Source organism: Chrysemys picta, chromosome 7 (genome assembly GCF_011386835.1).
Source record: "Chrysemys picta bellii isolate R12L10 chromosome 7, ASM1138683v2, whole genome shotgun sequence".
Taxonomy (NCBI): Eukaryota; Metazoa; Chordata; order Testudines; family Emydidae; genus Chrysemys; species Chrysemys picta.
Genome location: NC_088797.1, coordinates 92,141,216 through 92,164,698, shown reverse-complemented (window position 1 = coordinate 92,164,698; position 23,483 = coordinate 92,141,216). Strand labels below are relative to the sequence as shown.

Below are 23,483 nucleotides of genomic sequence, written 5' to 3'. Positions count from 1 at the left end.
AAAATCTCAATCTATTGAACTTAACAAAGAGAAGGTTAAAGGGTAACTTGATTATAGTCAGTAAATATCTACATGGGAAATAAATATTTAATAGTTGGTTCTTCAACCTAGTAGAGAAAGATTAACAATCCAATGCTTGGAAGCTGAAGCTAGACAAATTCAGACTGGAAATAAGGTATAGATTAGTAACAGTCAGAGTAACTCACCAATGGAACAATTTACCAAGAGTCAAGCTGGATTCTCTATCACTGACAATTTTAAAATCAAGATTGGATGTTTTTCTAAAAGAATTGCTCTAGGAATTATTTTGGGAAAATTCTAGGCCTGTGTTATATAGGAGGGCAGACCAGATGATCACATGTCCCTTTTGACTTTGGAATCTATTAATCTGCCATATAATAATGTTAATCTGTTATATAACCAATATATTTAGAGATACAATAGACCTGATTTTAGTCTCACTTCCGCTTTATAGCTTCATAATTCTATTGGGCTAGATCCTCAAGTAGTGTAAGTTGGCAGAGCTCCATGGACTTCAATAGTGCTGTGCCAATGTACATCAAGTGAGGATCTGGTCCATTGACATCATTGGCTTTATTTCTGGTTTATTATAGTGTGAGATGCGAATCAAACCCTCAATCATAAAAATGCAATTTTCAAATCTAAACAGTCTAACCACACATATTATACAGTGAAATAAGCTAGGCAAGTATAGAATGTTTTGAGAAGTCAACAAAATTTTCTGTGCATTTAGTAATTCACTGTTTATTAAACAATAAATCAAGTTCAAACAAAAAAGATAATTTTTTACTGAGTATTGTTTAGTGAACTGAGAGCCTGTCAAAAGTGTTGTTGGGAAGAACAACTAATTGATACAAATGTGAGTGCAAAGTCTCTCAACTTTAAAGCATGTCATTCAAAGTATACAATTTATGTGCACAATACAAATTTCATACATTTTCCTCAGTGACATTAAAAAGCGTAGTTTATTATAAACTGAAGTAAAAATTAAAATTAAAAAAGATCACAGTTTTGTCATTGGTATGTGAAGGTTATTCCAAGGGCCCATCCAGAGCTCCTCTTCATCTGAGTGTGTGAGATCGCTGTGTGATTCCAAGGGCTCTCTGACATCCTCATTATCAACAACAGACTCTTGCTCTTCTGTGCTTTTCATTTTGTTGCCCGCAGACTTTGTTGCTATGTTGTCAGCCCCTCTAGCAGTTGAGGCAAATGAGACACTAGACGGTCTTGTGTTCAGTTTGTCACTAGAAGATGGCCCCTTTGACAATGTGTTCAATGGGACATTCTCCTCATGCGTCACTGCTAACTTGTCCAATTTCTTGAAGTGTTTCCCCAGTCTAACAGGGGATGTGACTTTTAAATTATTGGATAGACAAATGCGACGGGTTCTCACAACTGACCCATTCTGCGCAATATAGATGTTGCCATTTACATTGTTTTGAATATTGGGGTTATTAAGACGATTCCTCTGGCATTCTGGAGCACTGTCTTCTCCAGTTGAGCTGGTCTCATATTCTGGATCAACTACTAACTTGATCCTTTTCTTTCTGGCCCACTGTTTGACAACAAGAGAGAGTTTATTAAATCACAGCATAATTTATTACATTTTTTCAGCTTCTATATTCTACCTAGTGTTTCAGACAAATACCTAACATATTTTATTAAGTTATTTTATAACTTTTCATTTTAATTTGTATATTGATCATTTCCATTTAACTGTGCCTATTACTGCCAAAAGCTTCAACATTAAACAATTTCCCCTACTCAATGGATGTAAAAGTATTGAGAAATCTGCATACCCACTGTTCAACAAAATTTCAGCTAGATACCAGGTAAAGATAGAAAAATCTGACATATTTCTGAGAAAGCTCTCCAGGATTAGAAAAACATTATGATGTTTTTGCTAAATCCACATCCACCATTAGACAGTCTGCGTGCCCATGAAAATAAAGTGATTCTTTGGAGACTTCATGGCTTGACCGCACCACACCTTAAGCAGGAGGTGGGGGTAGCAAAAGGGGGAAGGCGTTATCTGGCTTGCTAGGAAAAGAGGGGACACCGATTCATCCCTCAAGGTGACCTGACTGGAAGGGAGGAGAGAGTATATAGGAATAAGCTGGACTGGAAAAGCCCAGATCAAGCGAGCAGCACACCCCCTTGGAAGTGGCAAAATACCAGGTTTGGTCAGGATCAACTGTGGGCACTGTGCTAGCTGCTCCTTTCTTTGGAAGACTGGGAAGGAATTATTCCCTCACTGCGAGATTGGCCAAGGCAAAGTGTTTTTTTTTGTTTTTGCCATCCTCACAATGGGTTGGGGGGGCATAGTTGGGGTGAGCATGAAACGGAAGCTAGGCTCTGATATTGCAACTTATTATGTAAGTGTGGGGGGGATACCCCATAGGAAAGGGATAAAAGGGATACAGTGGTCAGATAAATAGATTGGTAAAGGATTTAAAGGAAGTGTTTGTTAACGGAATGGAAATGAGGAGGGATTCAGGGCTCCCATGACTGGCACAGCAGGGAGCCCCCTTTATAGCCCACCTTAATCCTCATTCGATTGGGGGGGTAGATATTAAGGTCCCAGCAGTGGGTTGGCTGGGGACCAGAATGGAAAAAGGGGGAGGGTTGATAGATATTGTAACAATCATGGATTTACCTGCATTGTACACTTTTACCTGCCAGGTACTCTCAGACAAATAATAATACAGTTACGGCCTACTTAAACCAAATCCAGTGTCTCCTGTCCTGCTTCTGATATGGCTGGACAATGGAAATTTTCCCTTCCAGAAACATGCTTAAGAAATGTGTTGTGTAAATCATGTTATAGGTAAACCAAAATCAATTTCTCAGTTGGTCATACATAGGAATATAAAATACAACACGATCACTATCATTTTACAATAGAAATTGGAATTTATTCATGTAAAACTCTGCAGAAATGGTTGTTCTTGGTAACTGCTAGTGCTAAGTGGTAAATACTCGGAAAATCACTGGAAGTTTTCTTCGAGAACATAAATATTCTAAATACTAACTACACTGTAATGTCAGCTCAGGGATAGCTTTTGACATTTCTATTTTACAATAAAGTAACAATGACAGTGGCATTTCAGGAACAAAATTGTCTTAATTTCTCAGGCAAAGGTAAAGTGTACTGTTTATAGTACTGATTAGAAAAAAATGCCACGTTATTGCTTTATGTAGGACCTGATGCACCAGTCCATTACACTGGTACAAAACTGGAATAACTCCACTGAAATCAACAGAATTACATTGTGGAATAAATGAAGTAACACAGTGGTACATCAGGCCTACAGATTTTATAGATTTTATACTACATGCGATATTTTCCATAGGGATCACAGAAGCTGAATGTCAGAGTTGTGACTTTGTTTTGATTGTGGTTTACATAAAACCTGCTCACATTATTTTAATTTATAGCATGAATCTCATTAGAAAGTTGCTTCCTTAATATAAAATGAACACATCTATTATCGCTCTTGAACTAAGAGTGAAAGCTCCATGTTTATTCACAGAGTTCTACTGTTAGGATACAGTGTATTGGAGCTGATTTCTACAACACACTCGTGCACACACGCACACACACGCCAGAGGAAAGGAGAATTTTAAAAAACAGCAAATCATGCAGTGTACAAATAAATGGTACTGAACATGCTTTTGAAAAACTAAACTTTGCACAAATTACTTACAGGACTCTAGTCTACCTTTTTATCCTTACACATACGTATCATTTTTTTCATACTGGTATGTATCTTTTGGTCAATGGGAAAATTGACTAGTTTCAGGAAAAGATCTACAATATATGTGCAGCTACAACTTGGGGACCAAGAACTGAGTAAGAGGAAAGGAATAACTGAATCTATATGCCTTGCACATTACAAATATAGGAACACGCGCTTCCTCCTTTTATAGTCAATGGCAACAGTGTCAGTTTTAATGGTAACTGTGCCGCTTACACAGTTGTGAGCAATAGAAATACAGCTTCTATTGGAACATAGTGTAAGGAAATTTGTTTCATAGATATGAGATAATTGTCACAGTACAGTCTGCTGATTCTCTGGGGCATATTTTGTTGCCTACAAGAATACTAGTCTCCATACCTTTTGCTACTGGTTCCACAGTGCCATGGCACACTTGAGTGATGGCACAAAGAAAACATTTTCAAATTCATCTTACAAAAAAGTAAAAAATATGTTGCAAAAAAGGACAGGTGTAAAGACAATGAGCTTGCAACAACTGCAGGGGAGTCATTAAGACTTGAGTCCATGGTTTGTGGGAGTCACATATTCTAAAGAAGATGTTTAATAATGCAGATCCTAGTTTTCCTCACATTTTTTCCCCACTCACAGAGGACTGCACCTCTCTGACATGGGATATCACAGAAGAATGGGAAAAATAGGGGTACAATACTGACTCAATTGAAATTAAGGATAAATTTCCATTGACTTCAATGGAGTCAGGATTTTACCCTATATATACAAAAATGATACAGAACAGTAGCTCTTTAGCACAAGCATGTCCATATATATCCTCTATTTGAAAGAATGGGCCATTGCCCCCTCAAAAATTCAGTCAACGGCAATCTCCATATTGTCAGAGATAGCAGCTATAGGCAAGAAATATGTTTGTCTCACACAGATAGTAAACACAAGTCTGACAATTTCCCACTCATGTGAATGAAGTATTCATTAACACAGATGCCAAGAAAAAGTTTGACAAAAGAGAACTGTTTAACTTAATAGCAAGTTCAAGTATACTAGAGAATCAAACCTTTTCCTCTTTCTACTATAGCACGGGTTCACAACCTTTTTCTTTCTTAGGCCCCCCCAACATGCTATAAAAACTCCATGGCCCGCTTGTGCCACAACAACTGTTTTTCTACATATAAAAGCCAGGGCACATGTAGTGGGTAGCAAGCAGGGCAATTGCCCAGGGCCCCATGCCACAGGGACCCACAAAGCTAAGTTACTCAGGCTTTGGTTTCAGCCCTGGATGGCGGGGCTTGGGGCCCTGGGGCTTCAGTCTCATGCGGTGGGACTTTGGCTTTCTGGCTTGGGCCCCAGCAAGTCTAATGTTGGGCCTGCTTGGCAGCCCCCTGAAACCTGCTCGTGGCCTCCCAGAGGGCCCTGGACCCCTGGCTGAGAACCACTGTACTATAGTAACTGATTTGCCTTTGTGATACTTCCATCTGCTGTTAGATTTATCAGCCTACTAACTTTGTAGCTCACAATCCAGGTACTGGATCAAAAGAGGTGATTCATCTTTGGTTCTATAAACTAACATTAATTTATGTGGGAACTGATTGTGAGATTTTTTTATATTGAAATTAACCTCCTACATAATCCACTGTTTGAGAAAGAGCTGTGCAGTCTTTAGTACAATAAGATACAAGAAAGTGCCTACAGACTGGGTGTGTATACACATTTTTAACATTCAACGTGTTGGCTGCATGAATTAGAGCTCTGTGGGGCACAGCATCATGCAGCAGTAATTTCATATATGAAAACAAATGCAACTTGAGCTTTAAATTAGAGTCTTTTCTTCACTATCATGCCAACTCTGAATGGAACTGGAATTGTAAAGCTCTAAAACTATAATTTCTGTACTGAACAGCATCAGATACTCCAGGTCATTGAATTTTAGAGAGCAAGTCCAAAAGTACAGACACGAGGTGAACTGGACTTTTCTTGCACTACCTGCAATAAAAAATGTGGATGTAGCCAAGAAAAAAAAGTTGGTCTCTGTAGAAATTGCTCAAGTAGTATTTAACATCACCCATATTGTTACAATGATTAAAGACACTTTGCAGGTAGTAACTGAAACCTATGAGTGCAACTGTCATATAAGTGCATGTTAAAAAATGTCCATTTTATAGGTGACTTTTGGGGAAAATACAACTTTTTTTGTGAATTTCTACATCTTGTTTATCGGATTCCATTTTCAAATGTGCTGTCTGAATTGATACCCTCTAAACCCCAAAGTTTTGCCATGTTGAGACACAGAATGATCTAGATACCACAGGAATGAGCACAGAGGTTAGGAATTCTAATCCCGACTCTGCCACTGATGCCCAAGACTGCAGAGAGTAAGCCACTTTTCCTCTGACTCAGTTTTCCCATCTGTAAAATGGAGATGATAATATCTACATTCAAGCGATTATTATTAAGATTAGTAAATGTTTGTACAGAATTGAACATGTAGTGAAATGCTATATGAGTTGATTATCGCTATGATAATTCCTATTCCTCATTGTGGCAGCTGCCTGAATGCACACATAAATTATAAATTATATTACAATATAAATTGCATACTATATGCAGAAGTTTGTGACAAGCTAGCCATTACTGCTAATGTAATATGCAATAATACTTTGCACCATGACTTGCACAGTACAAAAAGGGTAAATTAAAGGACTACTAATAAAATGCCTTTTTATTACAGGGTTAAAGTTTACACAGGGAAAAATAGTGCATCCCTTCCTGTTAGTACTTTTTGGATTGAAATTCTATCAATGTATATTCACTTAGAATTACATTTGAGTATTTTCACTTGAGAAATGATATCTGCATAGCTTTCTGTGTTACTAATCTTAACAGGATGGATATCAGTGCAATTGAAGTGTCTAGAGAGGATGATATTTTGTCATTTTGTTTCTAATGTTTTAATCAAATCGGTAGTGTTCATGAAAGACCATGCAGAGGGCACAGCAAACAAGACCATTCCTTACTGCAAAATGTACACCTACTGTTCTCTCTTTTTAAAAGGATGTGGAGTCAGCGGCAGTCTCTGACTCTGATGCAGCAGTATCAGGAGTCTCATCTGACTGAAGTTCACTGTGTTTTGAGGAAATCTTTTTCCTTAGATTCTTTCTTTTCATATTGGAATCAGAACTTTGAAGATGTGAATCTTGGGAAGCATCCGTTTTACTAGAAAAAGCGGCACTCACTGAGCTCTTTGTCCCTCCGCTGCCTTTGGAAGTAACACTATTTTCACTTTCAAGGCTTTTTGATTCACTCCTACTGAGAGTTTCTTCCCTATCCTTAGCATCTATATCAGTCTCTTCTGTGCTTTCAGCCATGCTACCTCCAACACTAATACCGGATTTTCTTATCTTGCTCTGTTTACTGGAAGTAGTTTTTTGACTGATGGAAGACGTTTCAGACATAGTCCTATCACTTATATTGTCACCTGCCTCATCAGGGCTTGTATCATCTTGCTCCAAATCTGATTTTTCATCTTCCTCTGATATCTCCTCTATCGTGTCTTCTATTTCGCTGCCAACTGTGGACATTTTGCTCTTGTAGCTGGATCCAGAACTCTTGTTTCTTTCACTGACTGATCCCTTAGAGCTAATTTCACTGTCAGAATTAATCACTTCTGACCTGTGACTGGAATCCCTTGTTCCTCCACTAGATTTACTTCCCTTACTTGACATACTAGTTCTTTCACTAACTCTTCTGCTATTGGAATCACTAGATCTGCTATAGGAACTCTGATTTGAGGATACCTTTGACTGGAAGTCATCTTCATCACTGTCAGAGAGTTGATTTTGAGAACCAGAGACTTGAGAAAGGACGCTTTTTGACTCTTCCTCATCTTCTTCCTCTTCAGAGTGCTCAGATATGTCCTCTTCTGATTCATCCTGTTCATTATCTGATTTGGATACAGAATGATCATCTTCTGAATCGTGTAAATCTTCCTCCTTCTCTTCATCAGAATCTACAGTACTTTCATTGGTTTCATCTTGGTCCAGTGTCACTTTCAAATAGTCTTTATCATCTGCCTGAGAGGCAGAGATACTACTCCTTGCTGATGATTCATCATCATCTGAAGCAGCAGATTTTCTTTTTTTCTTCTTATCATAGTCATCAGAAACATCACTATACTCTGGCTCACTTTCTGCTGTGATATTAATTGAAATTCCTGATTTTGTTTCATCTCTTTCAGATTCACTCACCCCCTGACTTTCAGAGTCTTCCCCTCCTTTTTCACTTGCAGATACTGAACTTTTGCTAGCAGAGCTTTGAGATTTGCAATGCTTTTGAAATTTTTTGGAAACACTAATGTGTTTTAGCACATGACTTAGTTTTCTGGTTGTTGAAGGTTTGTCATCTGCTGATTTCTGGAAATAATTTCCTTTGATAATCATGCTGTCTTCACTGTCCACTGGGCGAGCTGACATCAGCTTTGCATAATTGGAATCTTTGCTACTGCCTTTTACTTTCTGCAGAATCATTGGAAATATCTTTGCTTTCTTCCATGGAGAATGAGCAGACTCAGTTGTTCCTTCTCGTTTGTGGGTTTTTACGGCTATTCGACTCAACTGCATCACTGCTTTTAGTTTTCTTTTCCCCTGGCTGGTCCTATGTTCTCTTCCAGAACCATCTCTTAGATTCATCCCACCACCTAAAACACTACCTTCTATTTGATGCCCTGCTCTCTGGCTTATACCTCTGCCTGTAGGACCTTTGCCTCGACTCATCCCCTGCAATTATGAAAATGGAACTTAATTACAATTTGAAATATTGGTATTGGGAAAACTTGCTTTCCTAAAATAGTTCAGCAGGAAGAGAACGAAGAGTTAATATTATCATTCAACATTTTTCCTGGAAGCAAAACCAGCTTACCTGTTACCATATAGTGTTTTTGCCAAAGTTTCTGGGACTGAAAGAAAAATTTTAACTTCTAGAATGGGCAATTAGTTCACAGTGATTTTACTCAGTTATGGTACAAAAGACTGACTCAAACATTACAGCTTCTTTTCTAATTAATATCATTTTTTCTATCTATTGCCTACTATTTCTGAACATTAAATTTAAACATATAACTTCAAATGAAATTTTTTCTAGCATTCACTGGGCATTTTCATTTATTTTCCTTACACTCCATTACCAAGCATTATGATAAATTATTGTAGTAACTGTTGTGTTCATCTGCAGATAATCAGTTATAGCATGTTATATTCAGTATAACTAGTGCAGATATAAGTAATATAATAAACCATTGTTTAGGAATATAATCATATATGAGGTTATATATTTTTCTTACTGGACAAGAAATCCATGATTTAATGGAAAATAGCTCTAAGTAGATTAAAAGCAGCTTTGTAATTTTTTAAAAAAGGAAAGGAGATGATGACATAAAACCATGATCTTAAAACCCTCTTTCTATTTGGAAAAGCAACTTTCTTCTTGATATATCACCAATCACCACAATTGAAAATCCCAACCAGGTTTTATTGGATCCCTAATGCAATGACTGAAGAGTCTGAAGTTGCTTAGCTAGTGTGTGTACAAAATAATGCACTAATTAATTATGCAAAGAAAACCTGGAAAGGTTAAAAGACACTGTCTTGTTACACAATAGAATCAACGGAGTATATTACACTTACTTCTCCTTCAGCTGTTGATCCATGTGGACTGTAATAATAGTTGCCATCATTTTCCACAACCACTTCACCATACTCATCATACATTCCAGTTGGAGATAACAATCGGCGACGACTCCCATATTGAGGCAATTCATACCTGGAAAAGAGACCTTTGACTTCAGATATTCTGTGTGTTTATGTATGTGTGTGTCTATATTTATCTATAGTCTCTCTCTCTCTCTCCCCCCCCCCCTCCCGAAAGGAGTTTCCCTGTTCTTTTGTTATTGTCTACATATGAGAAATTGTTGATATTAAGAATATAATTTAAAACCCACTGAAATCAACAGAAAGACACTCAGATTTCAATAGGTTTTGGATCAAGCCAGAGCTATTAGGTATCCTGGATTAATCAGAAGGCTCCCAAATTTGGGCACCTTCTTCCAGGTACCTGCTTCTGTTGCCTGTTTTTATTGGGAGAGTGACTGCACCGCACCTGAAGCAGGGGGGGGGGGGGGGAGAGGGAGGGGAAGGGATGTTGTCCAGGCTTGCTGGAGGAAGGCACTAGTGCTTTATGGCCGGGGGGGGGGGATGAGGGGGAATGGGGGGGGGCGAAGAAGGACAGAGGGAAAGGGGTAGAAGAAGGTTGCAAACTGCTGTAAAAAGGTGGCTGGTGGTCAGCTTTGCAGTGCTGACTCACCCCCTGGGAATGGGAGGGCGAAAGGTTTTGAAAGCTCTTTCTCCATGCAGCAGCACCCACCCTCCTTCCCATCAAGGTGCTAATATCCGGTTGGGTTAGGACCTGAAGGGGGCATTGCGCTAGTCACTCCTTTTTAGGGGGTCTGAGAAGGAATTTTTCCCTTACCACCAGATTGGCCTAGGTAGCATGGGATTTTTTTCCCAACCTTCCCAACAGCGGGTTCGGGGAGGATCTATTATGGTGAGCAGAAAAGTGGTTAGGCCATATGTCGCAATGGTATGTAAATTATTGCAGGTAGAAGATAAATGTAATCCTCGGGTTTTTCTAGAATCCTGAAGAAAATGAAATTTTCCAGACTGAATGCTGAAATAATAAACAGGCTAAGCCTGAAAAGCTGTATTTGCAAAGTTACATAGGAAAACTGAAAACATACCCATGTTCATAACTGTAGTAATCTTGCCCATAATATTCTTGGCCTGGATCAATTCCAGATTCCATAGACAACTCCTGTAATCCAAAAGAGAAAACTGACTGAATGGAAATACTTAAACACATAGTGATGGTGATAAGGAATGCAGAAAAGAATATTACAAATTGTGTATAAGCAAGAGAAAAAAAAGACAAGAACTACAGTGAGTGCCTTTTATCACTACCACTTGTCATTTCAGTAGTACAGTCTCAGGTGGCCATGTTACTTTTTTCTCATGCCCTAGCTGGGATGCTGGTGAAATCGCAATTCAAAAGGCTTCTGTGGTGCTGAAAAAAACGGTCAGAAACTACAGTTGGCACCTCAGTAATCTAAGGCCAACAGGCACAATAAATGCTTTATTTTAATGATACATCCCTAGAATATTCACAGTTAGAAAAGGCTCTAGTGTGTAAAAGTTGCATATCCTTCTGAGGGGGGAAAAAAGCTTTTTCAGTTGTACTTTACAATAGCTTTATTCAGCATAACTGACTCATCACAAATATACTGTCACTTTTCTCATGAATTTTCATTTCTTGCCTTCATGCCCCATATCTTTCCATAGGACTGTTAAAGAAGGACTCCTAGCCTAAGATGAAGACTATTTTCTTTACAGTATTTGTCAGGCTCTACTTCAGAACACACTTCCTGTTGATACAATCTGCATTATTTGCTAACAATTATTATTGGCAGTACTGGATCAGAAGGAATGATTTTGTTTATATCATACAAAAATACCATTGTACCTTTTAAAAATCTTCACAGACCTTGGGATGCTACAGAGAAGATTATTGTCTTGCAAGGTAGACAATAAAGTCTTTTTGAAAACAAAGGCATCAAAAGTTGGACTGGAGTGAGGAGGGGGAAGGTGGCTGTCTGTTACCTTTGTACTCCCCTGATCACCAGGGATCCTGGGAGTTCTATATTCCTTTTTCTTTTCCAGTGGCTCCTGGGAGTTGCTATGATTGCCAGGGATTGTTGGAATTCCATGGCATGCCATCACTCCTCCTTCCCAAACCTAGCACCTACGTCAACTATATTAGCTTTACTTCACCGGTGGCTCCCATATGCTAGAGAAATCCTCAGCGGGCCATACTGGCCAGCTTTAAGGCAGCACTAGTACAGTGAAAAGCACTGTTTATCAGGACCAAGGATCTGACCCAAAAGACCTGCTCCTGCTCCTACTGAAATTAATGGGAGTTGTTCTACTGATTACACTGGAAGCAATATCATGTCCAAGTGATTTTAATTTAAAGCATCAAGGATATAATCCAGATCCTTCACTATACTTTTATTATTTTTGGGAAGGCAGCTGCTCACCTCATCTCTAGGAGTAATAATGACCAACTGACTGGCACCAGAGAAACTAGATAAAAATGTGATAGTAATAAAATTATTCTGTTTATTAATCTGAAAACAATGCTAGTAAACTTTGCAGTTGGTGTTGCTGAAGTCAACAGTAATGACTGAAAGAAGTGGGAGGATAGCTCCAAGGAAAAATATCATGAGGCAGAAAATATCATATTTAATTAAAACTAAATGAATGGGATAAAAAAGTTCATTTTCTTCTTTTACAAAATAAAGATGTTTTCTTCAATAGTGAAGAAAAATCTATCTGGAAAATAGAAATTTAGATCAGAAAATACTGTAAAGGCTGCTTTGAAAGTTATAGAATAGTAAGACAAGGAAAAATAGTACCTCTGGTCTGAGAAGAGAGGGTCTCAGCAATTGCTGTTGCTGACAAAGATAATTAGAAATAGAAAGGTTAATCAGACAGTGCTAGTTAGTAGAGAGGTAATTTATGTTGAAACTGAAAGGTTTGAAGGAGAGCCTCCAAACACTGTTCTATCTGTATTTTTAATTTCAGAATGGCCAAAATACTTCAATACTCATTGAATACTTTTTTTAGTTACATTGTATATAGGGCACCATGTAAGTACATACTGCAGTAAAATCAATTTACATTCTGTTATTTCTTTTGTCTAATGTACAATCTAATTCCCAGTCATATGATAATTATTTTCTGAATTATTTGCTAATCTTAAATGTATTTCCAAAGGCCAGATAATTCACTGTGGAAGTTAAAAAACTTCAGAGTAGGTGGAAGGCAAATCTGTGGGCATCTTGAGATTCCTGCAGTGGCATCTGGCCTTTGTACAGGGGTTTATACATTACTCCTCGGTACTCCTCTCCCCAAATGGCTTCCACAGGCTTTCTCGTGGTTACACAGGAAATCTATGATAGAACTAATAAGAAAGCTCAGGTATCTTGATTTCCAGTCCTGTGTTTTAATCACAAGATCATCACTTCCTCTTTATTTTCCTCTGTGGTTGCCATCTTCTATGTATTTGGGTACTTATATGGCCCTTATTGCCACAGTATCTGAGCATCTCAACCATTCATAGATTTAATCATCACAATAGCCCGCTGAAGTAGAGAAGTATCATTCCCATTTTTCAATTAGGGAATTTAGGTATAAAGTAGATTAAAAAAATGTGCCTGAATTCACACTAAGTCGGTGGCTGACCTCGGGTTTGAACCTAGATCCCCTTAGTTCCACTCTAGTACCTATTCACTGCACCATCTGAGGAATACAAATAGTTTTATGTAATTGGTGGAACTATATAATTGCTAAAAACTATATTCTCTGTTCTGCTGTATGGTGTAGAGGATAACAAAAACATGTCAATATCAGAGGGAGAGCAATTGGAAGCTGCATAGAGGGCAACGGCAGCTACATATGATTATCCTGTGCTACCTCACAGCTAAACACAGCCCATTCGTGGCAATTACACTATTGAACTACTATGTGGCTCAAATTATTTGAACTAAGATCCTTCTTTATCAGTATTTACGGATTTCCCTCCCCTCTCCTCACCAATAATTGCTGGACTTTTGAAAACGCCAGTATTCAGGTTTTGCTGATTTTCACGTTTTTGGGATCCAGGAATTTTTTGCAGGGGAAGCAAATGGGGCCACACTCAAGGGTCAGAAGTGGGGTGTGTCTGGTTGGGGGGGTTGGCGGGGACAGTACTCACAGGTTGTAGCCTTCCGCTTCCCTCCTGACTCCAGCCCTTCAGCGTGGCCCCGTTTACTTCCACAGAGCAGTGTGGGAGCAAGACCACAGAGAGTTCGGTCCTGGCACCCGAGATCCTCTTGACTGCTGCAGCCCCGGCTGCTGAGAATACGGAGCACCCCTCTTGCCTGCACACTGCCCCTTATTTTCAGTTTTACTGATTTTTCCCTTTTATTTTTTTTAAATAAACCCAGGAAATAAATGAAATAAATAACTGAAAATCAGAGGCCTTATTTATAACTTACTTTGAGTGTTGTAATTTACAACACACATCACATATTGCATTGTAATTTAGTGGCAGATGCTGCCATCCTTCCTCAAGAAGAGTAGTATCTTACTAGGTAAGTAGTCCCACTGAATTCAATGGGGTTATTTGTATAGTAAGGTACTACTCAGGAGTTTATTTGCCAAAATAAAGCCATTATGGAAAAAGCAGGAAGTCCTGCTACTTGCTGTATTCACCCCATCGGAGGAGACACATGAATGCAGCCCCGCAGAAGGAGCAAATCACAGCAAGGTAGCGATTTTGCAGATGCCAAAGGGGGTACAGAGCATGTGGAGCTGGATACACTGCTCTTGCAGGCCCCGACATTAATGGGTTTGTCCCAGCTTTCCCCATCAATCTTCAGCCTTTTAAGAAAATTAATTTATATTAAGGCAATTTTTTAATTTATTGTTAAGATTTCAATCAAACTAATATTTCAAAAGAAAATTCTCTGTGTTTTAAACAGCTGAAGAAAAAGTGCTGGAAATAGGAAGATATACGTTCTCTGTTATCACACTGTTTTAATAATATAGTTGGGGAATAGCCTTACCTCTTGCTGTGCATATCCTCGCCTAAATTCAGAAAAAGAAAAACATATCATTAGTACACATCTCTAAGAGTATGTAAAGATGTAGTTCATATTCACTATTTTCATGGAAGTGAAGTGGAAAAAATGTCCTTGGAAATGTTCCTAACATGGTAAGAAATATTTATCTAAGAATACAAAATCACTGTGTCTTTAGAGACAAAATAAATGCCTGGACTTGCACAACTATATTTGAGGAAGAGTATTGCATCTGTGTGTTGTTTAGAGCTGCATACCGAGTCCCAGTAAGTGAGAGAGTCAGTGCACTGGTAGAATAGGATATGGATCGGGAGAGGCAGCACACACACTGTGCATAGTGCCACTGTTCATATCCCTTGCCCGCCCATTTCCTTTCTTTCCACAGTGAGGGTGGAGTCGTGCCATAGAGATCTTCCTTGTGGCACAGAGCAGGTGCAGAATTCTCTGTTTTGCTCCGTCTTGCAGCTGATAGACACTTAGCTTTTATTTTGCTTTTGGGCTTTCTGCACCCTTGCAGGGCTTGTTAGAATTTGGCCCTGAGCTTCTATTGCTAATTTCCGCTAATAACATTATTATTAAAATGATACATATCCTAACATTTCCTCAATGTATTTACATGGGCATTACATTCTTTCAGCTATCTATGGTTATTTTCCCACAGGCTTTGTGCTTTTGATCTTATTGGAATATTTTCTGTTTTTAATTCATATTCAGTAAACCACTCATATACTGGAAAAATGCTCTTATGTCTGTCAATTCTTATACTTTCACATTTCATTCCAGGAACCTTAAATGGTTTAGGCAAAAATATTGAACAGCATTTACATCTCAGTGTTGCTATAAAAGGAAAGTTTAAGTTATTTTGAGATAGAGAGGGTAAATGCTCAAAATTGTGTGGAGCTTAAACTAGTACATAGACAGCAGCGTAGGAAAATCATTTAATTACACTTGAGAGAAAACTAAAGAACAGAATGAACACTCTCAATTTTTAATATCACTATCTGTAAAGCTTTTCTATTAATATTCAGCACATGTTATTGATTATCAGGGTAAATTATTGCAGTTGTCCCTATGATAAGAAAGTAATGAAGTGAAGATTTATCACCAAAATATGACCTTTAACCTTCCAACGCCTACTTGAGCAACACTGTATTTGGTTTCCTTGTAGCCTACAACAATCTCTAGAAATTGAAGGTCTTGAGTTTCAAGGAGGATAAGCAAAAGCAAGCCTATTAAATTTAATTGCTCTTGTATGGTCAACACACTGTAGATTAAAAGTGCAAGTAATAAAAGTAAGTTAAAATACTTATTTACTTTTTGAATTCAATTTGCTGAGAATACACCGATATTGCATAATCAAGCCTTTTGAGATGTGCTTATAATGTTTCTCTACTATTAATGGTTGGACACTTTCAAAAAAGAGGCAAAACTTTCTACACTAGCTTTCATTTCTTTTGGTATTTCACTCTACACCATAAGCTTCCATTATAAAAGGAAAGTCCAAGGTGAAACTACATATTTCATTCCCATTAAATAATTTTAAAAATCTCCCCCAAAGGATCTGTAATAATGTCTGGATAAAAAGTACCATCTGGTTTCCATGGCTTTCAATCTGACAGATGCCCTCAATTTAGTAAAAAAAGAAAAACAAGGGAAACAGTATGAATGATGATGTATGCTAATGCCAAAACATACACAACACTTATTTTATATAACTAGTGCTTATAATTAAGGATTACTGTGAAAATGAAGTTATTTGCACAAATGGCACACCTTCCACTGCTCTACATGATGAATGTAATTTGAAGGAATCTCCCAGCAGTTATCTATCCGCTTTAATCCTTCTGAGTGTTTTATTTTGTTTAAGATATTTTATATTTATTCTTGTATTAAAAGCAAAAGAAAGATCAAAAGCAAAACACAGTAAATACAAATTAGAATTAGGAATTGTTTTACCTGCTTTTTGTCTTTTGAGATAAAAGGTTTCACTCAGTTCAAAGCTAGCAAGACAAAAATTTTCTAAACATATAATAGCCATTTTTTTCTCCAAATGGCCGGGGCAAGACAATATCTCTTACCAATTGCATACTGTTGATTGTTATTTAACTACCTTGGAACCTGAATTTAAAACAAACAAACAAACAAACCATGATTGTGTTTTAAGATTTTCTTTTATGTAAGAAAAAATGAAATTTAGAATGGTGAAAGTTAAGGGAATGATGAAGCCAGAAACCAGCTTTAAGTATTGGATGAACTGTGGACCCTCTTTTATCTGGTGGTGAAGGAAGTGCTAGTCATTTATGTAATCAATTCACTTGTTCAATTGATCCTAAAGACAGTCAAACTTGTACAAAAAATAGCAAATACAGGCCACATGTCCAGTCTACAGTCGATTCTAAGGAACCAGTTCAGAGAGATGACAATTAAGTTACTGGGACTAACAATAACAGCCTTGATTTTCAATGTCTTTGGAATTTAATTTGGAGACTTTTCAGTAATTTATTATTGTGCGTATTACAGTAGCATACAGAGGCCTCAACTGAGACTGGGCCTCCATTGTGCTAAGTGCTGTAAAATACACTGTAAGATACAGTCCTTGCCCCCCAAAGACTTTATAAACTTATAAAAAAACACAGGCAAAAGGATGTGTAACTGTAACAAAAAGTCATTTTTCAAGAAAAACACACTGCAGTATATTGCCAGCTAGTAGCATAAACCTCAGCTGGCCAACCAAGGTTGCCCATAGGTACTAACTCTAATGAAAATGAAAACAAATTTAAAAAAACGAAACGTTAAAACTTTTATTGGTATTAAGGAGGGTTCTCCAAAATGACGAAGAAAGTGCAACATGTGGGTGAAGAACTAGTTCATGTGGTATCATTTTTCCTACATATTCTTTTGAGCCTGACCAGATTAAACTAAAAAAAGGAGGCTATTGTATGCTAGGTGACTGTTCAGATTAAGGAAAGTCACACTAAATTATAGTTGAATAAACTTTGAAGAAATTCATTATTAGCCAGATTTTCAAAAATGCTGAGCAGCTGCAGCTCCCATTGACTTCAGTGGAATGTATGGATAACTTCTGCAAATCAGGCCATATTTATCTATATAATATACTTCTCATAAGTGAATTATAGCCCTGATCCTGAAAAGACTTACCTATGTGCTTAACCTTGTGCATTGGGACTAGTTCCATAGAATTCACTTGTACTGTTCAGTGTATAAAGTTAAGCACTTAAGTCTTTGCTGAATCAGGGCTTATAAAATCTATTCAGTACACTACTGCAGTATGGCATATCCATCTGACCAAATGCAAAGCATTGTAATGTTGTACCGGCAGGCCACTCATCCAGTTTTCAGACAGTCCTGCTCTTGTTTGGTTTGTCCTGTCCTGTACGATGTAAAGCCAGATGTGGTTTCATCCAGTATCATGCGTGGTAGATGCCATTCTGAAGAGCGCACTGCTCCACCCCTGCTGGTGTGACCTTGCACAGACTGTCAGGGCAGGGTCACAAAGGTAGGGGTGGTCCCCTACCATTCCTAGTAGTACTGGAATGTCTGGTATTCTGGAGATACGTCAGTGGTCACCCTAGTGTTGTGGATTATTCCAGCGACATATCCTGAATTACTGGTATACATCTAGTTTAGAGTTAAACCTTACAGACTTTTTTGCTTATTGTCTGATGAGCTGTGAGTGGAAACTTGCTGCTGGTGCTGCAGCTGTACTACTCACTGAGAATTTAGCACCGTAGGCAATTACTATAAACACTTGAATCCTATAAAATATTAAACCTATGTTACAGCAAAAAATTGATTGATTATCATGTTGCCTACACATTTGGCTATTATCGCTATTCATTACATGCATTGGACCTAAAATCTCGCCCACTATGCAAGGAGACTGTATTAGGCATAGAGTATTTCGAATATATCAGCGGAATTTATGTGATGAAGTTCACAGCATTTGGCTCTAGGACAAAAAAGAGAAACTACCTTCAGCAATTTCTGACTGAAACATCCATACTTGTCCCAACTGTACTGAAAAGAAAAGAAAACCACGTACTGTGGAAAAGCTGGCTATTTCTAGGCAGTTAGCTAAGTACCCTTATAATTACTTTTCTGCTTAGAACAGATAACATTTTCTCATGGACAGGTTTTAAGTTTTTATTGTAGCTTCCTTTAAATACCGGCTCCTCACCCCACTGCATTTAATTCTATAAAAACTGTCAGGTCTAACATGATTATCTAGGATTTTGGCAAAAGAGGAAAAATAAAACTGAGCACTGAGCTAAACTTACATTCATTTTTTATGCCAAACCTCCTTTTACTTACTATTTGTTTCAAAGGACAAGCTAATTTAATATAACCGGAATATTTAAGTGTGGGTTTAATTAAATTAATGCTACCCATACTATATACATCTTTCACAAATACTTATCAAACTGTTTCTTCATGACACTGATCAGAATGATTATTACATACAAATATATGCAAAAATGTTATTGGTGGAAATAACCTCCAATATTTAGCAAGTTAGCATGACATATGATTAAAGAGATACCTAATTAATATGAACAAGCAAAATTAGCAAGCTCTTTTTACATTAAATGGTTTACAAAAGTGAAGACTCACAATATGAAGTTTCAGAATAAAGAAAGCAATGGGAGGCATATAATGTAGATAACAAAAAGGAGAACAATAAGGTTGACTGACAAATAAATAGAAAAAACCATTATCAAACCCACAAGGACAACAGTGAGATGAAAGCACGTCACCAGAGCAGAATGCTATACAATCTCCTATAGAATGACATGATACATTATTGTAACAACTTTGTCTTGTTATTGCTGAGTTCGTTTTCTAGCATCATTTGCATTTCTGTGACATTCAACATTTTACAGTAAAAGTAAGAGTTCTCCCATGATGTACACTTTATGGGTAAAGCAAGATATGCCTTCAGTATTTCAGGATAATTGCCTTGCTTATTGACATAACCTACAACACTAGAGTACCCTTGTGACAAAACAATGCAGAGTGTTTAGAATAAAGCAGTGTCAACATATGCCTGCTACATATAGTTCATTGGTTTTAAAGGGACATTTCCCCCCATGCATCTTTTGCATGCAGACAAAGAAAATAAATCAGCATAATAAAACAGTAAAATGCAGAGTGGACAGAACTACCTTTAAAAATATTATACATTACAAAGTTATGAGTGATCAGACAAAGAAAATGGACTGTAGGTTTAGCATCAGGAACAAACAAATAGCAATATATAGCAAAGAGGAAAAAAGTCTGAATTCTTTCATCAATGTTGAAGTACTTTAACTATGGAACATATGAGGCAGATAACATGTACTGTGATAGCCATGTCATACAAAATATAACAAGAAAAAATTCAAAAAATTCAACTGTAATTTTATAATGCAGTGGACTGGGATGGAAATCGCTTTTCAAGTTCCTCAACTATACAGCTCAAGTTGCCATTCTGCTGGCTGTGCTCAGCAACAGTTTCTGTAGTTGGCAGTTCGGATGCTGAAATTGGTTTAAGCTTGGATATGTGCTTGGGTAGAATGTGGTTTTTGTCTATTTGACTGTACATGTTGGCCACAGATTTTTCAATATCTGCTAAGTTGTGAATATTTTTGAGAATTCCTTTCAACTCCCTGTGAGGTGGTGGCTCAGGTGCTGTGGCCTGTGATGATACTGGTAGCTGTTTGGCAGGGGACTTAGTATGCTTTACAGGGGAAAGGTGCTGGGTACTTAGAGTAGATGAGGAGGAGAGGGCTAGAGAAATGGTAGGAAGAGATGGAGGTTGTGGTGGCAATGGAGGAGGAGTTGGAGGAGGAAGTGGCAGCAGGGGTGGTGGAGGAGGGGGAGTTTTGGGTGGATCTGGAATGCTTTCTGTTACTTCCACTTTGGTTTGAGCAGCCAGAAAACTTTGGCAAACTGGTTTCTTTATCCTAAAAGAAGGAGTTGGCGGTTTGTGAGTTGGTGGAGGAGAAAGTTCTTCAGGACAGTCATGATGAGTGATGATTACTGAAGGAACTGCAAGTGATTGAAATTCAACTACTTCAGTAGAAGGTGTCAAAGAGGAGAAAGGAGGAGAGCGATGGCATGGAGAAGCAAGCAGACATTCAGGAGACAACTCTAGCATGTTTTCTCCTTCGTGGTAGTTGCTGTGTGTTGGTGAATGTGAACATTTCATATCATAGGATTTCACTTGTTTCATTTCCTGCAAAGCCTGTTGCTCAAACTGTCTGGCCTTCTCTTTTACAGTTAACTTGGTGCCAATAATTTTTTTAAATATTGGACTGCTAATATCAACCCTGCTGTGCTGATTGTCAGTTCTTTCACTCTCTGCTTTGAGTCTTTCCTGTTGCCACTGAACTGGATCCATGATAATTGGCCTACTTAGAGCATCAGACACATGTCTCCTAGTAATACGAATTGGTAATGTCCATGCACGGTGAATGCCTCCCAAAGGGCACCCCAAAAGGGCATCTTTCAAGGCTAATCTTCTAGGTGAAAGACTGTCTAAAATATCTTTCCTCTTCCGTAGCAATGAAGAGCTGGGAGAACCTTGAACAACACCTTCCATATACAAAGGATTCTGAGTTGTTAGTGGGTTCTCATCAGATAAAAATGTAATGTTACTTGCAGATTTGGGGAGATTATTGTTCAACAATCCATTGAAATTAGACTGCTTGTGAGCCTCAATAGCACGTGAAGCAAAGCTGCTTATTACTCTTTGACGGTCTCCTTCTTCTAAGACTGATTTTTTTCCCCTGCTTTGTTGGAAATGGTAGAGAAGAAAAAGACTTGAAAGAAAAGAAGATAATCACATGTAAGGAAACATGCATGTACATAGATTTTCATGAGAAAAAAATGAATTTATGATGTAAATTAAAGCCATAGCATTACTTCTAACATATTGTTATCCAAAATAAGTATTACAAAAGTCTACTGAGGAAAGACATTTACTTTTACATCTTCTCTAGATGAAAAGGATATGAAGAAAAGAGGAAGAAAACAAGCTTTGACCTATATAAATGAGTTCTAACTTTAACCACATGGCCTTTCTATCCTCGTAAACAATTACACTTTCCTTTTCAATTATTATTTCCCCTTATACAGTAATCTAAACAAACACTTGAACACATTTTTCCGTATATCTTGTTAGTAACAGTTATGCTACACAACATTTATGCAACCTAAAATGGAAATATAATGTAGCTTGGACTACTTCTAATATTCCAAACTCTTAAAAATTTGTCAGAAACTGTTTCAAGTATCCTTCACCTGGCCTCTTCCAAATTACAGCTGCCTGAGGCCTGGAATTTACAATTTTTTTCCTGGGCTTGTGACAAGTTTAAGTCAACTTTGGATTTGGTTAGAAATGAAGCGTAAGTCCTGTAAAGAGAGAATTCCCCTTTTTTCACCAATAAGACCCAGCACTGGCTTTTAGACCTGGAAATTATTACACATTGAATTTTAAAATTGTAACTTTAGTAGAGCTTTTATGTTTCCCTGTATGTCTGGTATATATGAACCAATTGTAACTAATGGATGTACCTTTACAGGTGGAGTGATACAAAAAATAGTCCTAATCATTAAAAAAAAAATATTTCTAAAATAGTTTTTCAATAACACAAATGACATGTTCAGAATATGCATGTATAGTGGGATATGATAGCTAAATTATTCTAAAACCTACCACCTTATAGTCCTATATGTATAGCAATTACAGCTATAGTACAGCTAGTGTAGTAATGACAACTACATGATAAAATAAAGTTGCCTATGAGTTCCTTTCTATTCCCCATTTTCAGTAACTCATAAATGTCTAATATTTTCAGCTTTCCAGTTGAAATTTTCCAGGCTTGGTTGCTACCCAAAGTTGATTTTTTTTTAAGTTTAAAAACACCCGTTTTTCTCAATCAAAAAGAATAGTTTAAAAAAAAAAAAACTTCTAGCATGTGATTGTAGAGTCTACCCCAGCTTGAAGCACACTAGCTATTTGTCTAGACAAGCCCCAGTATTGTACGTTTAGTGAAAATGGCAGGACACAGTTCTAGGAGTGCTTAGTTAAATAGTTCTATATTCTGGAATGTCTTTCTCCCACCCCCCCCAAACCCCAAGAAATTTCATGAACATTAGGCTAAGGGAAATTTACTGTGGCATGGTTAAGCATTCCAAGGTGAGAAATCACTCAAGAACAAGGGAAAAGACATTTAAACAGTACTGAATGAGACTAAAATAAGAAGCCACACAGATGCCCCTTTAAATATGTGGGCATAAAAGCTCAAAAATATATACATTTAGGAAATAAGGAAAGGTTATAATACAATTATTTTGTTTCTTGATTTGTCTGGAAGCTGATATACACGGAAAATCTATACTCTCTAAATCTATCTGGATACATGTTGACTGAGCAGGAGTGGCAGATAGGAATCATTTCATGGGGTATAAGGACTACTCCCTTCGCACACATGTGGGAGCACACTTTTTTCCAAAAGGACCTGGGGCATTAAATGCACTGACAAGCAATGGGGAGTATGTGGCACCCCTGAAGAGGGCTACAGCAGAGCGGATACTCTCCCCAGTGCACGGAATAACACTGGTAAACAGAATGCATCTCAGAAACTACCAGTTAGAGTAGGTCTACATTCCCAATAGTTTCAGAGTAGCAGCCGTGTTAGTCTGTATCCGCAAAAAGCCATTCCCAGTCCTTATTCAATCCTTTGTTGATTGTGTCTAGTTTGCATATCAATTCCAGCTCAGCAGTCTCTCGTTGGAGTCTGTTTTTGAAGTTTTTCTGTTGTAATATAGCCACCCGCAGGTCTGTCATTGAATGACCAGACAGGTTAAAGTGTTCTCCCACTGGTTTTTGAGTATTATGATTCCTGATGTCAGATTTGTGTCCATTAATCCTTTTGCGTAGAGACTGTCCGGTTTGGCCAATGAACATGGCAGAGGGGCATTGCTCATAAGAAACCAACCTT

General features: G+C 37.7%; 1 protein-coding gene across 1 annotated transcript in view; it reads right to left on the bottom strand.

Moving 5' to 3' along the window:
* Positions 1-738: 738 nt before the first annotated feature.
* Positions 739-23,483, bottom strand: part of PCDH15 (protocadherin related 15) — a 1,392,890-nt gene continuing 1,370,145 nt past the window's right edge. The window contains exons 35-40 of the mRNA XM_065552026.1: positions 14,464-14,485; positions 12,271-12,309; positions 10,540-10,613; positions 9,431-9,566; positions 6,919-8,524; positions 739-1,578 (exon numbers count right to left, since the gene is read on the bottom strand). Coding sequence (XP_065408098.1) covers positions 1,025-1,578; positions 6,919-8,524; positions 9,431-9,566; positions 10,540-10,613; positions 12,271-12,309; positions 14,464-14,485 — 2,431 coding nt within the window. The 3' untranslated portion in view covers positions 739-1,024. The remainder of the gene's footprint in view (positions 1,579-6,918; positions 8,525-9,430; positions 9,567-10,539; positions 10,614-12,270; positions 12,310-14,463; positions 14,486-23,483) is intronic.